This window comes from Diospyros lotus, chromosome 6 (assembly GCF_014633365.1).
Source record: "Diospyros lotus cultivar Yz01 chromosome 6, ASM1463336v1, whole genome shotgun sequence".
Taxonomy (NCBI): domain Eukaryota; kingdom Viridiplantae; phylum Streptophyta; class Magnoliopsida; order Ericales; family Ebenaceae; genus Diospyros; species Diospyros lotus.
Window position 1 is genome coordinate 31,029,762 of NC_068343.1, and position 17,381 is coordinate 31,047,142.

The 17,381-nt window shown below is 35.4% G+C and overlaps 1 protein-coding gene across 1 annotated transcript in view; it reads right to left on the reverse strand.

Moving 5' to 3' along the window:
• LOC127803079 (uncharacterized) overlaps nt 1-12,693 on the reverse strand; it is a 79,204-nt gene extending 66,511 nt beyond the window's left edge. Inside the window, exons 1-2 of the mRNA XM_052339104.1 lie at nt 11,018-12,693; nt 6,969-6,976 (exon numbers count right to left, since the gene is read on the reverse strand). Of these exons, the coding sequence (XP_052195064.1) occupies nt 6,969-6,976; nt 11,018-12,678 (1,669 nt within the window). The 5' untranslated portion in view covers nt 12,679-12,693. The remainder of the gene's footprint in view (nt 1-6,968; nt 6,977-11,017) is intronic.
• Nucleotides 12,694-17,381: the final 4,688 nt, after the last annotated feature.

Here is a 17,381-nt window from a genome sequence, read left to right on the forward strand (position 1 = left end):
AGTAAACCTTCCAAACCAAGCCCTAGAAGACTGCTTCAAACCATACAATGCTTTCCTAAGCTTGCATACCTTACTGGGAGCTATATTTTGGCATATCGAAGTATGATTTCTATATATATTTCCTCCTCAAGATCTCCATATAAAAAGGCATTTTTTACGCCAAACTATTGGAGTGGCCAATCAAAATTCGTAGCTAGGGATAACATAATTCTCACCGTGTTCATTTTTGCTACTGGCGCAAATGTTTCTTAATACTCTATTCCATACATTTATGTGTACCCTTTTTCACTTTTTCTACCAGCCTTGTTTTGTACCTTTCTAATGTCCCATATCCTCCGTACTTCACTGTATATACCCACTTACACCCTATTGGTTTCTTCCCTTTTGGTAGATCTACAACTTCCCATGTTTCGTTTTTCTCTGAGGCTTGCATTTCAACATTCATAGCATTTCTCCAATTCTCACAGTTCAAGGCCTCAAAAAGAGTATTAGGAAATGACACAATGTTTAAATTTGTGAGGAAGCATTTATGACAAGGAAACAGTTTCGCAAATGACACAAAGTCTGAAAGTGAATACCTTGGCTGTTTGGTACATTCCCTAGTTCCCTTATGGCAATAGGCCAATCCAATTCAGATGTAGATTGAGGAGGATCAGAAGCTGTTGCATCTTGATTTCTTCTGTTTAATCTCCATTGAGAAAACCATTGTTAACATCAATCTATTGTCTATCCCAACCAAAAGTGATTGCAAAGAGATGAGAACTCTGATAGTAGAAGCCTTAATCATTGGACAAAATGTTTCAGAAAAATCTATACCTTGAGTCAATGAAAACCCTTAGCAACCAACAGAACCTTGTATTTCAAAACAGTACCATTTGGGTTATATTTGATCCTAAATACCCCAGTGCAGCCAATAAAATTCATAGAAAAAGATTGTGGAACAAGCTCCCAAGTGCCATTATTCTGCAAGGCTGCAAATTCTTCTTGCACAGCCTAAGCCATCTAGGGTTTAACAAAGCAACTTTAACTAAACAAGGTTAAGGTCATTCACTAAGGCAATTAGTGATGAAGATGTGGGTGGAAGGACATAAGTAGATAAGAGTTGTTTGCTCTTTGACATAGTAATCATAGGATGGAATGGATAGGATGAGGATGGGTTGGTTTGGATTTAGGATGAGGTTGAGGCTAGAATGCATGCTGAGCAGAAAAAGGAAGTGAGCTTTGTGGATGCTGAGAAGAAGTAAAGGTATCATGATGAGGAGGAGTACCAAGAGACTGAGGTACAGATGAATAAGGAGATGAAAAGAACTGAAGATAGGAAATAGGCAAACTGGAAGTAGAAAAAGGAACTACTGGAGATGAAAATAAGATTTATAAGGAAATTCAGATCAGATGCATTGAAGAGAATGTGTCTTGAAATATAGACTTTTCCTAAAGGATATAGACACTTATACCCAGCATATATCTAACTATATCCAACAAAAATACATTTAGAGGAATGAAAACCAAACTTTTGACAATTATAGGATCCAAGGTAAGGAAAGCAAGCACAGCCAAAAGTCTGAAGAAATGAATAAGCTGGTGGTTTGTGATGAAGCAACTAACAAGGAGAAAAAAACTTTGAGTTGAGGAAGATAATAGGTTTATAAGAAAGACTGCAGTTTGAGATGCTTCCACCGAAAATTTTTTGGGAATACAAGCATGAGAAAGTAGGGTTAAACCCATCTCAACAATGTGTCAATGCTTTCTTTCCACAACACCAATTTGTTGATGGGTACGAGACAAGTAAGCCTAGATCATATACGATGTTGGTGAAAATAAGGAAGAACCACCTCATATTCACCACCATTATCAGACTGAAAGGATTTGAGTTTGGTATTATACTACAGTTCAGCAAGCTCATAAAATCTAATAAAGGTGGCAAGGGCTTCAGATTTTAATTTCAAAGGATATAGTCAGGTATACCTAGTATAAGCACCAACAAAAATAATATAGTATCTATATCCTTCAATAGAAAAATGAGGAGTTGACCCCCAAAGATCAAAATAGACAAGTTCAAGAGGTTGTTTGGGTTTAATTTCAGAGTCACTAAAAGGTAATTGATGTAATTTACCAAACTTACATGAATCATAAAAAGAAAGAGATGAATGCGAACAAGGAACATTCATTTTATTCATTATCATCTGCAATACAGAGAAATTGGGATGATCTAGCTTTGTATGCCAAAGATCACATAGAGTTTTATGTTGAATTGTAAAAGAACTGGCATTACAAGGATTTATGCTAGAATTCACCGTGTGGAAAAAGGCTTTAAGCCTGAATATAAATGTGAAAACAACAGTAAGTGTTCAATGGTAGAAATTGAGGCCGAACTGGAAAAAGAAACTGGAGCAGGACTTGAAAGTAATGATGTACTTCTAGAAGAGGCAGATGCAACTTGATAAAGTCAATCTCTAAGTTGACCTTGGAGTAGCCCAGTTCCTATTTCCTTGCCCTTAATCATACAAGAAGCAGCATGAAACTCAGCAATAACACTATTTTGTTTAGTAAGTCTAGAAACACTAGCTCACTTATTTCAAAAAAAAAAAAAGTCTAGAAACACTAATTAGATTCTTAGCATTGCTTGAACATGTAAGACACATGTTGGTTTTAGGTAAATGGCTACAACCAACACGTGTAATAGGTAGTTTCTTACATTTCCAACTGCAACTTCTGCAGTGCCTTGATACTGGAAATTAAGAGTTAGATTGTTGAGATTTGAGGTAATGTGATTTATTGCACCAGAATCAACAAACCAAGATGAGTCATTCAGGGTTTCAAGAGAGGCAAAGTAGGCTTTGGGTGAGCCAGAAAAATGTGAATATTGAATTGAACTTGTAAAGACACTTCTGTAGAACCACTAGTAGATGCTAAATAAGCTTTTTGATCTGTTTGAAGAGCAGGTCTACCAAAACCAGTGAAATTTGACACTGAAAGTTTCTATCAAATCGATGAAAACATCCATCAACAAAATGTCCTGGTTTACCACACAATTGGCAATAAAACTTTCTTCAACCAGATCTACCTCTTCCTCTTCTATTATTAGAGCCACCTCTTGGATTATTATTCACATGTCGTTACCAATTAGAAGCAACATACTGAAATATTTCCAGTAATAGAATTGACTGAATTATGCATACTCAACCTCTGTTCATGCATGACTTATAAGTAACAGGTATTGAACCTAATCCAGATTTATCATTTATCTCATCCATTTGATATGCGAGAGGGAGACAATAGTCTCATTATCTGAGCCTAAACCACTGGTAACAGCCAACAGTAAGTCTTTATCAGACATAGGTTCTCCAATAGCAGTAAGAGCATGTCCAATAGTCCTAATCTTCAAAAATACACTCATTTACCGACATTGAACCTTTCTTAGTTGACCTAAGTTGTTGTTTGAGTTGAAAAGACTTGGCTCTTGTTTATTGTGAGTGTAGGTTTTCGAGAACATGCCACAGTTCAGACTATGACTCACAATGAATAACCTGGGCAAACACTTCTTTGCTGATTGTTAAGAACAACCAGCCTAAATATAACTGATCAATTTGAGCCACGCAAGATATTCTTCATTCACCTTCTGATCATCAGGATTACTAGAACGAGGATCTTGAATATATTTCGCAGGAGGTTTCTCAGATTTTATAATGAATTGAACTAGGTCATAGGCTCTAATTGTGGCAAGAATTTGAGCCTTCCAAAAGAGATCAATATCTGTCTCTAATTTTATCGGATTATAGTTCGAGGCTTTCGCAATCAAACAAAAATCAGATCACAACTGAAAAAGAATTGAAGTTGAATGATCATGAGATGTTGAACTCGAAGATTGCTCATGATTTCTCACCATTGATGTGAATCTTTGGCTCTGATACCATGAGAAAGACAAGGAAAATTGAGAGAAAACAGAAAGAGAGAAACTGTATTCTCATTTTCTAAATTGAGATCTCAAATGATAAATGAGACATTGAGTTTATAAACTACTCAACAGAATCTTGAACAAACAAAGTGTCTATGAAAGCTGGCAGTAACAACCTGAGCAGGTAACTGCCGTTTGTTGCAACAGAATAAAGCCAACTAACCTCAAAGACAACTGAGAAAATAAAACTGTTAACTACTAATAACAATACTACATTATCTTCTCCTCTTCTTCTCCTCTTATATGAATAAAGCAAGAACTAGGACTATCCTTAATAAACCAGATACTATTTCTACATGTGCACTGCCAGGACTGTGGCCTTTTTAGTAACTGGTCATTAAACTGACTCCTAATTTCTTCTGCCTTATGCATGAAAAATTGCTTGCAAGCTTTGTGGCCGATAAAGGTCGTGGACTCTGAAGAAACTGACCAGAACATGAGTTATTTTTATTAAACTTTGTTCAAACCTTTTCCAATGAAAATCCAATCAAAATAGAACAAGAACCAAACAAATAAAAATTAAATCAAATAAATAACATAAACAAAGAGGAGAAGCGGAAGTGAAGATGGGCTTTGTAAGTTGATGTAGAATGATGATTTGTTTGTCAACATGGAGAAAGATTTTTTTTTGAGGAATCCATGCAAGGAAGAAACCAAGTATAATTATTTGAAAATGAAAAATAAAAGGAACAAGGAGAGTACACAGAGTGATGATGCAAGTGCAATTAATTTTTTTGGGCTATAGGGCAGGATTACAAAATCTATAATTTTTCTTGGATCTAATCATCCAATAAGACATTGGGGGAATCCAGTGTTCTGAAACTACAATTATTCCCTTGATCTAATATATCTAATGTTTGAATGTATGAACGATTAAAATTTTCAAAATTCCAGGTTCAACCACAAACTTAGTACTGCCAAAAGATATCATTTATATTTTGGCACAAGGAGGAGTGAAAATGAGGAAACAGTTACAATTAGTTCAAGGAAAGAAATACCCAAAACAAATATCCTTCCTAAATCTTCATTTGCTTACTGTTATCTTAGGAGCACTTAGAATTAGATTATTAGACTGAATTTACTTGTTGAGAGAGTTTTGGATTGAATAGAAATTCTCTCTTATTTATTCCATGGGTATGAAACCCTATATATACAAGAAGTATGCTAAAAAATCTCCTAAAAACTAGGAGTAGATAACAACCTAATAAGTAGGAACAATAATAGATAACAACCTAATAAGTAGGAACAATAATCATCTATAATTTCCAGATTTAAACAAAATATGAAAACTTAAACTTGATTTATCTTCTTAGGCTTTATGCTTCCATATCTTCTCATCATTAACCGCCACTCCTTATCTTCTAAATGATAAGGTTCTTTATCCGCAACATTACTGCCTCACAAGCGCGCACACTCGCAGTTCGAACAACTAAAGAGATCAAATCAAAATGAAAGAAAACAGAATGTAAATTGACAAAAAATTAAATCAAACCACAGAAGAGCCTTTATCCTGGTTCAGATTGCCCCTTAGGACAATCCTACATCCAGCCTCTAAAGCCTCCAGAGAGCAGCCTTTCTTTGATTATCAAAATGCAAACAATACAATCCCTCACGATTACAAGCCTTCAAGATTACAAAGGACTATTCTAACTCACAGTCTTTTCTCTTTCACTTTCTCGTGAGAATGATGATCGCCTATGACTAGACCTCTGTCCTATTTATAGAAAAATAGGGCGTTAACTACTAGGAACCTTATAACCGGTATAGACATTACCGGTTTTGACCCCCAACTTAATTATATTTACAAGATGGAAACTGCCTATCTATACCCCCTAAATTCCGATGCATCCTTACTACCAATGAGCTGGATTACTCGAGAGAACACTCTTAACACTTACCTAAGCAATTTAATGAAATTCACTGAACATTTTATTGTATACAGCAGTTCATAGTTTTTAACTGAAAAATAAAAAATTACCATATACATGAAGGTGCTACCAAAATGTTGACATGTGAAACAAGAAACAACAAAATTAGAAATAAATATCTAAACTCTGCCCCAACAACCCTTCCCCACCACCACCCCACCCAAAAAAAAAAAAAAAAAAAAACAGAACAAATAAGAAAAAGAAACAGAAACAGAAATAGGAACAATAAAGTAAAATAGATAAAAGAAGAATGAACAAGGGTCAATGAGAATGTGGATAGAGCACAAATTAGACAAAATTTAAGTAAAAATGATTTAACCACATAAACAAGGATCAATAATTGAATCTTAAAGAAGCAAGACTCGGGCAAAAAATATGGCAAGAAACAAGAAACCCACATGGCATAAAAAGATAACTAGATGCCAGAAGTTGACCACAGAGAGGTGTTAACGATCAAAAAACATGACACATATGCCTAATCAAAACTGATAAACATGCATTCTTATAAGAGCCTTCCCTCTGCAGGAATACATCACACAGTACCTAATGCAAGACAGAGAAAGAGGATATTTAATAGGATAACTAATGTAATCAACTACTGCCAATAAAAACACCCAATCAGATTCTTTTACCACTTCCCTATTGACCTTTGGCAAGGTATATCAATGATTACACTACCAATAACATTTTTAGTGAAGTAGAGCCCTTACGAAGGAAGCAAGTTGGCTATGATTCCGATTGACCGGCAAGCAAGTCTATTTACCCCCCTAAGGACACTACTTGTGTACTAAGCAAGAAAACTGATGTAACACAAAAAGATAATAATAGGCTTAAGGAGACTCTGAAGTTAAGAAACGATGCCAACAAAAAGAACAACATGGACAGCCTAGTTTTGGCAATAATATGTCAAAATGCAGATGCAAGAGCAAGGGATGCACTTGCCAAAGCTTGTTGATATTTGATATATATTACAGGATAACTAATCAGCATAAAAGTTGTAGCAATAGCTATGCCCTAAGGAAAAAGGCTTTTAGATCCTCTTTACAGCAAGCATAAAACTTGAGATGATATTTTCAGCAGCTTACCTTGAGATCTGCAAAAGAAAGAAACACAATAAAGGATCATTAGAATGTGTTCCACCACCAGTGAACTAAGCATAACTTCACAACAGAAGAAATATGAAATATCAGATGCAAACAACATTAAATTAACTACATCACAAGTCATATAATTCATCTCAAAATGCAATACATCATCCTCAAGACTTGACTAAAATATCTGCACTCAAAAGTCCATAAAAGAAATAGTAAAGCTTTCTTTTTCATTCAGATCAAATTAATCTTATATGATCTTAAAGGAACAAAATTTCACTTTCAATTCAGTGCTCACCTAGTTCTCAGATAACTTATATGTTGTAGCATGAACATATCAATTCCCTTAAGACAGAAGCTAACCAAATATTAGTAATTGATGTGTATAAAGAACAATATGCAGCCAAACAGGCACATACAAACTCTTTAGAGCAAAATAAATAAAGTTTTCTTTATATTTCTCAATTTCAAAGTCCTTCAGCACATTGGGAAATCATAATCATATTTATTCCAAAATAGCCAATACAAAGAGATGTGTTCAACGGCTAGCAAGTAACACTCAATGCAGTCTCCTCCCTACTCATTCACCGGTTGTTTTGAAATGGACAAGTTTGCTTACGGACATTTTAGAAACTCTTGTGGGAAACAGCGATAAAACATGTAAAACTCAGTACTTTTAGTTTTGGGTTCAGTGATAAAATATTTTTAATCTTTACCAATTAGATAAAGCTTCAAATTAGGGGCTGATTATGAAGAGAATTAACTCCTTGCCACCACGTGCTTAAGTTAACAAAAAAGGTGCTCCAACAGTGCCATCTCAGTTGCCACTACCTCTTTGTTAAGCGACACCATTAAGTGGTTAAGCTACATCTGGAACATGCCTATGGTCTAAAATTCCAGCTCATGCAAATTATTGAATCAAAGTTCCAGCACATGCTTGTGCTGTTCTTCTTGCATAGGAAAAGAAATTATACAAGGGGAAAGGAGAGTAGGAATGAACAGGACAAGAATAGAACAAGAGCAAAAAGGTACTGAGCAGAAACAAAACCTAAGAAAAAAGACAAAGCCAGGGGGATAGGAACCGCTGAGGGGTTGAGGGGGCGGGGTGGAGAGGAAGAAAAGAAAGCCTGCTGCAGGGCATTTCCAAGAAAAAAATTTTAAACTTCCCTCGTAATTTGAGTTATGGCCAAACCCTCTCCCCCTCATTCTTCCATGCTTATGTAAAAAGTTAGTATGAGAACGACATTATAGTGGGTTATTCTGTCACCTATATTTGTGATATGTTTTTACCACACATGCCAAAGTCAATAAGCCATAGCTGCACCTATACACAACCTATGGACATGAAACCTTGAACCATGTCCAAATTAACATTTGATAGCTGTATTCAGTTGGTGCAGACTGATAACTAACTGACAACACCAGATTTTGGCCAACCTAGAAGTCTTGTATTAATCTGAATTTTTAATATGAAACAAGTTATTAAGGAATATTTTGTCTTTATTTCCATGAAAAAATGAAGTTCCTATGATTTTTTAGCCCCATTAGGGAAAAAAAATCAAATTCTAAAAGCTTCTTAAATAAAATACTAATGCCTTAATTATCGGACTCCACTCGTCAGCTTCGTTCTATTAGTTCTTCCCAAATTCCCATCTTTATTCCCTTAATTAACACTCAACACAACAAGTCACGTTGGTTAACTTGCAAACAAAAAAGAATAACCATCATAAATTCAATCAAATGCCTAGCGAGGAAAATATTCTAAAGTTGACCATTCTTCAAATGAAATCAATTTTTACTACACAAAAAACTGAGAACGATAAAATTTCCAAACTAAATATGACAAATAAGAACACAGTAAGAAATTCAGATTTATGACCATTGAGAACTCATTGATTCAAGATTAAGGCAATTTGGCAACTGTATCACACGAGTCAATGGGGTAACTTTAAGGCAAGACAATAAATAAAAGTTCACAACTGCATCACAATAGGGTTTCAATTCCTTAGTCTTTGCTACATCAAAATCACTAAGCAAAATGGTTAATAGAAGCTTTTAGGCATGATAATGACAAGAAGTTTATAAAAAAGATATGTTCTTGCTCATATACTATCATTCATGACCCAGAATTGCAAACGCCATGGTAAGGTAAGCGTGGAACAAGACCTTGCTCTAAAATGTTTTAAGATAGAGCTTTTCCCAGGTTACAACAGCTGCACCACCATACACCTATGGTAAGAAGATCATCAAACAAATGGTGAACTACTACCCGAAGACTGAAATCCAAGATAAAGATCTCATGCCTCACATACCAAACTAACGTTTCAAATACAAAACTGAATACAAAAAAATAAAAATGAAAACTAAACACTAAGAATAAAAAACTAAAAGCTACGTCAAATGGCCTCTAATGAACTTGAACAATGGAGAAACACCTGAGAAGCCAAAAATTTTTAATTAAGTAGGTCAAAAATTAAGTATTGGAATGTAAAATCAGTAAAGTCTGAATTGTTAGTGACATTATTATGAGACTTAGAGGTCAAGTTATCCCAAGGAAAGATCAATTTTGAAATCTTGGACGAGTTGTTGAAAAAGGAAAAAAATATATAGAGAGAGAATGTTACTCATAGAATCAAGACAGAATGATTAACATGGAGAAGTGCATCAAGCATTTTATGCAATTGTGAAGTCCCTTTATTTTGCATAAGGTTGAAAAATAAAATAAAATAAAAGGGAAAAACCTACACAGGCATACATGTCATATATGTTGGTTCAAGTTTAATAAAAATGTTTCCATGTTAACAAAGCAACTGTTACTCATGATAAGGCCAGTATAATTAAGAATCATAAATTATTCCACCTAGAATTGCTGCTGAAGTCTTAACTGAAAAAATAAAACAAGCATATAATTTTTTAGAATCTTGCCCCTGTCCACATAAGGAACAAAACTTATCTGTAGAGGCCTTCTCCAAAACATAGTGTCATGACCCTATGAGCAATAAAAGGGTATTATTGTAATAGGGTAGAATAGTTTGTTAGGGATATTTAACAAGTGGTTAGAAGCACATGAGAGCATGTGCTAGGCAGTTAGAAGGCAAATATGCCTATATAAGGTTGTGTAATAGCTTTGTTTCCTCATAAAAGAAATTAATGAATTGAAATCTGAATTCTCTCCCCTTTCTTGATCTTCATCTGCTTCTTTTCTGTTCTTCTAATTCCCCCAAACAATTCTTCTACTTCTCTCCTCATTTCTCTCTACATCCTTCCCCCCATTTCTGTCCAAATATCCCTCTAAACTTTCTGTTCTTAATCCTAAGCCTTTCGGATCCCTCTGAATGCCAATTTCAGCCTGTTATGAACCCTAGGTTCATGACACATAGCTTGATAATATTCATGGTGGTCAAAGGCTTAAGGCACCAGAGTGGTTGGAGCCTAGGCAAGAAGCACAAGGCAATGGCATGAGCCTTTTGTATGTGAGGCACACATTTAAAAATATGTATAAAAATATTTACAAATCATTATTCCAATATATACCTATAAAGAGGTAAACGCAAACTTATAAACTAAAAAATAACAAATAACCAACACTATTTAACAAAATAATGAGGAGTTTTATTGTTTAATCAAATTTCTTTTAATTTTTTTCTGGTTATTACTGGTTAGATTTTAACAAGTTCACAAAAAAAAAACAACAACAAAATTACACAGGCATAAAAGGCAGTTCGACTGAGAGCATCTCACTCTACAAGGCGTGTGCCTAAGCGCTAAGGTGTGCCTCAGCTTGAGCCTAGGCATGCCTTTGACAACTTTTCCCTTCTTGATTTTTGTTTTCCCAATATTTACCTAACAAATTATTACAAGAACAACCATATTTTGCTATAACAGCAAATAACCAATGCAAAACAAAACAACATACATTATATATCATGCATTTTTAAGGAAAAATAGTACAGCTGAGTATTATGCAGACTATACAAAATTAAACCAGCATTTACAGGAAAAAAAAAATTAAACCAGCATGGAAAATGTATTGAAAAGCATACCCTTCATTGTCTTGTGCACGGGACCTGAAGCGGGGTTCACGATTCGCTACTTGAGGACTGCCCCTTGGACGAAGCATCCGCTTACGTTGCTGAACTCCATAATTGAATACTTCCCTTTCCTTTTCTGCACCACCTTCAGTGTCTACACATCCATCCTCTGATTCTTTATCATAGCACCTAGGGCGCTTTTCAGGTCTCTCTCCATCTACATCAGCATCTCTTTCTTTTCTCCTTTCTCTACCCTCCCTGTCAAGGCTTCTCCAACCATCATGGTCTTTCTGCTTCTTCTGCTCCAATATTGTGTTTTCCTGCTCCATTGTCCTCCCAGAGATATCCATTGTTTCTTTCTCATTGAGAAAATTTTCTTTCTCAGCTGCATTCCATGTTTCTCTCTTAACATGATCTTTTTCTCTCTCTCTTGGTTTTTCCTTATCTTTAGAGAGATCCTTTCTCTCCCCCCACCGATCAGCTTCTCTTTCTTCCCTTGTTGCTTCTTTGTTATCGCCACTACCACTTCCTAGTTGCAAGTTGCTCCGTCGTTCATTTCTGTCTTTGTTATCCCTTTCTCCCCAATCCCTATATTTCAACAAGTCTTTTCTTTTCCTTTCTTTTTCTTTGAATCTATCCTCAGCTTTCAAATCAACTTTATTTTCCCCAACAGCCTCATGCGTCTCAAGGTAATCCCTCTCTTCGGTAGTTGAGCCCTCCTTCCCGACCTCCTTCTCAATCGGGGCATGCAAATTAGCACGCGAAGCATGCCAAGGATCAGCATTTCCACCCAGGGTATCAGGATACCTCTTTCCCACCCTGTGATGCTCTCTCTGATCTTTCCAGTTGAAGTGACTTTTTTCTGCTCCGTAACCTTCCTTATCCATCTTGGAGTTATCACCCTTATACTCGGGATGATAAGAGTCCCTATCCCTGTCCCTATCATATTTGGGCTCTTTATTATCATCTGCCCTGCTCTCTTTACCGCTTGGAATCTGATACAGTTCCCTGGTGTCACGGCTCTCACCCTTGAAATCCCTAGTGTTGTCCTTGGAATCCCTAGGCTCCAACCTGTTTTCTGAAGCGAGAGAAGGCGGATGATCAGAATAGTAAGATTCATTGGAGGGTCTATGATGGTGGTGATGATGATGAGGAGAAGGAGGAGGTGGCGGAGGGTACATGGGAAGCAATGGAGACCATCTGTGACCATGGGTATGAGCATGAGTATCACTAGAGGAGGACTCGTTGCGGGGGACCTTTGGGGGTATCCGTGCATCCTGTTGTTGGCCAACCATGTGATCGAAGGGCTGAGTATGTGTATGGCTGTGGCTATGGCTGTGTTGGTGGTGTTGCTGATACTCATTGCCTCCTGGAGGCCCCAACGGAGGGGCCAGCTTGGGCCCAACATTACTAGAGTGGTGGTACGCAGAAGCAGCAGGATCATCAATTTGGTATTTTGAAGAAGAAGAACCCCCTCCTCCTCCTCCAACTCCTCCTGATGTGTTATTATTGTTATTGCTGTTATTGTGATTATGACCACCACCACCACCACCACCACCAACTCCTCCTCCGCCACCGCCCACCTCCTCGTGTAACCTTTTATTTGGAGGAGTAGTACCACTCATTTTCGATGCTTTTGGTGTCGATATAGACCACCCAACTGATACAGCCATGGCAAATGAAAATCAGAGGGTTTTTTTTTTTTTCCCTTGTTGGTCCTGTATTTCTAATAAATCATCGTAATTTGATAAAAGCAAATCAAAAGAGAAGAGAGCAATTCAATTACCAACCTAGGTTGCACGGAAAAGGAAACGGGAAACACAATCAAATTATCACGATGAAAGCAAAATCATTAGCTTGCGGACAGGAATCAGACCCTTTCAAGTCAAAACGAAGCAATACGAGAATCACAAGAAATAAGACCAAGAAACAGATAAAAGAAGAAAAACAAAAGAAATCATACCCCTTCAAGATGAATCGACGGCGGCACCGAGCAACCGCAGTTTGTGTTTGTGAATCGATGGCCGCAAGGGGTAGCGACGATTAGTGTTGCACGGAAATGGCGGCACCGAACACGGGAACGTCGATTCGTGTTTGTGAATCGACGGCGGCTCAGCCCAGTTTGTGTTTGTGAATCGACGGCGGCAGCGAGCAATCGGAATTGTGACTCGACGGCGGCACCGAGCACCGAGCAACCGGGCGGCAAGGGGGAACGACGATAAGGGGACGGTCAGAGAAACAAGAGAGTAGCCGTACGCTGTGACGAAGGTAAACCTGAGAGACATAAGGGTTCGCAGAGGGTAACCGTCGAATATATTGTGCCAGTTAGAGACGGAATGTTTGCCGTCTCTAATCTCCTCGTGACAATTTCTCCTCATATTACAAAACAATTTCAAAACGTTTTAAAAATTGCATAAATAACCCAAAAACGTGGTTTGGTATTTTCTCTCTCTCTCTGTATCTCTCTCTATATATACACACATATATAAGTATACTTTGACTCTCAAGGTTTCTAAATAAATAATTCAACCTATATCTTTTAAGAATTACATCAAGACCCGTAATATCTCAAAAAATGCCACAAACACCACAAATTTCAGATTCAATGACATCATAGCTAGGGTCTTACCTTACCGTATTTCATTTCCTTAAACCCTCAATTAATTACAGTACAGTCTCTTCATTACTAAAAATTGTGCAAATACCTCAATGCATTAAATCTCAAATTCTTTCCATTTCTTGAAAATTTCCCACTTCCAACCCTGCATCATCAATCGAGGGACTTGATTGAAGCTAAATTCACTAAGAAACCGAAAAGAACTTAAGCAAAACTAGAAATAAAAATTTATTGTATAACTACCATATTTTCTCATGTCAATTTGTCCAATTAATTATTAAACTTTATCTCAACCTAATTGCTAATAATTCACTCGAAATAGTCAATACAAGGGAAAATCAAGTACTAGGGTCTTAATTGGGCAAATTGAAGATTAAAATCGGATAAAAACTCGTTAGAATTCAATTCTTTTATTTTTTAATTAATTATTACTTCTTATATTTTTTGACTGTTGGTCTAATATTTTCCCTTTTCAACTGCTCTTTTTGGCTCTCAAATAACTCCACTACTTCTTCTTTTTTCTTCTTTTAATTTCTTCTTTGTTTTAGTTTTCCTCCTTATTTTTGGCAAAACCCAATATCTTTGTATAGTATATACACTTTGTTTAATTGCACATTTGTTTCATAATTTCCTCTTAATTCACTTAACTTTAAATAACCCACATATGCCCATTTTAAATTATCATGTCTTACTTCAATTAATCTCTAATTTTATTAAGCTCCCACAAGTTTCCAAAATTTTGTAAATGCCATTTTATAAATCATTGTTTCTCATTTTAGCCTTAAACTTTTATGCTTTAATTTCTTAATGACCTCAATATTTCTTAAGAGATTTCAAAGTCTTACTTAGCTAACCCGTTGTCCCATTAACTCGTTTCACTTTAACTACTTTATTTTTCATTAAAATAGAAAAAAAAAAAAAACTACATAATGTGGAATATTTTGGTTAAATTTATCTTATGCAATCTTTCGCTTTATTTTTACACTAAGGTTATTATTGGGGTTAGTAGTTTTGGTAACAATGTTTTATTTTTTCTTCAGCATATTTCTCATTGTTTATGTTTAAAATAATATTTTCTAGAACGTAACAAGTTTTCGCGAGACCATGCTAGATCTTGAGCATTACATGCAAAGGTGTTTTGAGAATAATGAAAGGTAAATCCAAGTGCTAGAGGCTAAGCTGCTCGAGCCACTTCTAGTTGTCCTCATTAGTTAGGTTCACAAGTTAAAGGCTCAGGTTAGGGATTTGGATAAGCAACTAAATAGCTCACAAAGTCTCAACTTACAATTGCGAAAGAAAGTTCAGGATTGGATAAGCAATTTGATAATTCTCAAACATACATGTTAAGTTTAATGACTAAACTTTTTGAGCTTGAAAGCTTACACTGCTAGTCATTTCGGAGCATAAAATAGGCAAATGAGACAGCGATGATAATCAAGGAAGGGCTTGGCATGTTGACTTCAACATATAATTAGTTTTGGGTAGTTTAGGAAAAGGTTAAGAATAAGTACTTGGGGCTATGAAAAATATTGTAAGTTGGGAATCGATATACTTAAGGTCAAAAGCAAAAAAAAACCAAAAATCAAGCTAATGCAATAGTAAATAAGGCTTTGGCCTGCAACACTACAACCTGGTAGAGTGTTAATACTTTGATCATTCTAATAAATAACTTTGAACAAAAAGCAATTGGTGTTCTATACACTACAAGAAATAAGATTTTTAGTGGAGGCCAGGGTTGTCACTAAAAGCCTAAAAAGTCGTCATTAAAAGTATTAGTGATGGCCAAACAGACCCTCACAAGTCGACACTAATGCCCTCGTCACTAATATAATTAGTGACGGGCATATGTGGTCGTCAATAAAGAAGATTTTTTTGTGTTGATTTCCCATTGTCACTAAGGTATCCATATTAGTGACTATTGAAGGTGATTGTCACTAAAAATGCCACTTTTTTGTTATGAGCACAATATAGTCGTCACTATTATTTTAGATTATCAGTGACAACACAAAATGACTCTTACTAAATTGTTGTCACTGAAACTTTTATTTTAGAGACGACCAATTTTGGCCATCTCTAAAGCCTTTCTCTTAATGATGGCAATGGCTATCACAAATGATAATTATGGCCTTCATAAAAGCTATATTTTTGTCACAAAATGTTTGGCCATCATTAAAAGATTCTTTCTAGTCACAGTCTTCGCCTTCACAAATTGGTTTTTTCTTTACGACAATTTCTATTGGCCATCACTAAAAATGGTTTACAACTTCACATTCTTCAGCCTACAACATGTACCAAATATACTTACTTTATAAATTTACAAACACCTGCTTTACAAAATGCTACAAACTAGCTATCACAATATATAAAATATATTGTTATACGATCATCAACAACCCGAAAGGCAAACATATATATATACACACATTATCAACAATTAAAAGCTATAATTCAAAGTATCACTTTACAAAATCAATAAACCAACAAAATATTGAAGCTTTTTAACAAGCTAAAAGTTTCTGCTTGAGTTTGCTCTATTATGCTTAGTTTTTCTTTCAACTCTTTATTCTTTTGTCTTAGTGTTTCAATTGTTGAAGTCATTGGTATTTGAGAAGGAAGTTTGCAAAAGACTGAAAAAGGTATGGGGTCGAAACCATATCCATGAACTCGACCATGCCTTTTTTTACCCATCACTTCAAGGAAAATCTAATTTTCATCAACGGGTTCAAAAGGCTACTCTTTAGCTCTTTCGGCTGCTATAGTTTGAATATTTTCTTGTAAAAAAAATTGCACAAATAATTGTTACATATTGCACTTAAACATTATAAAATAATTATTTTCCACAACTAAACAGTTAAGTTTGAGAACTTAGAGTGAAACAAACAAAATTCCAAAGAGAATTAACAGAGTTACTAGTTCCCTTTGTTTTTCTCTAATACTCATGGATGAATGTAATACGAGAACATTTATAGTTAGTTTTTACCTTATTGGATTGGGCCTTGCAAGGAAGAACTTTAATTTTGATTCATAATATTGTTTTTACTTCTGCAACTTGCATAATTGTATAACTGTGAAATTTAAATGTGCGAAACATAAGAACTATTCATATTATTGCTTACTTTTAGAGCTATTATTGTTTTAACAGATGAAAAGGGTAAGAAACAATGAAAGACTAAATCCATCATTGGAGCCAACCCAAAGGCCAATGTTGAAGCAGAAATTTTAATTAGTAAACTTAATATCTATATTGGTCTTATTACAAAAGTCCAAAAACATCTTGATGCTGACTCTTTATATGTGAAAAGGGTTAATGTGGGTTAAGGACAACCTTAATCTATTGTTAGTGGGTTTGTCATATACATTTCTCTTGAAGACATAGATTTTCCATTCTTTGCATGTATAGATTTCACTTGATTATGCTTTCTTATTGCCTACTGTTTTTAGGTTTCTATATTTTCCATAATATACAACTTGTAACCTTTTATCAAAACAAAAATGCATGCTCTCCAAAACCATTGTAAAGACAACCACATTCACCACCACATGTGTATATATATAGGCTTTATTGATAGTAGTGATATTATTTTTGAAAAAAATTAAAAACCATTATTGATAATAGTTTTGATTAATAAAAGTGTGTGAAATATATATTGCTAAAATGTGAACAATGACAATTGGTATAAATTCTTCGATTATAAATACCACATGACACTCATATGGTTTAGCAAAAAAAAACCCACCGCTCTATAAATTAATGTTGAT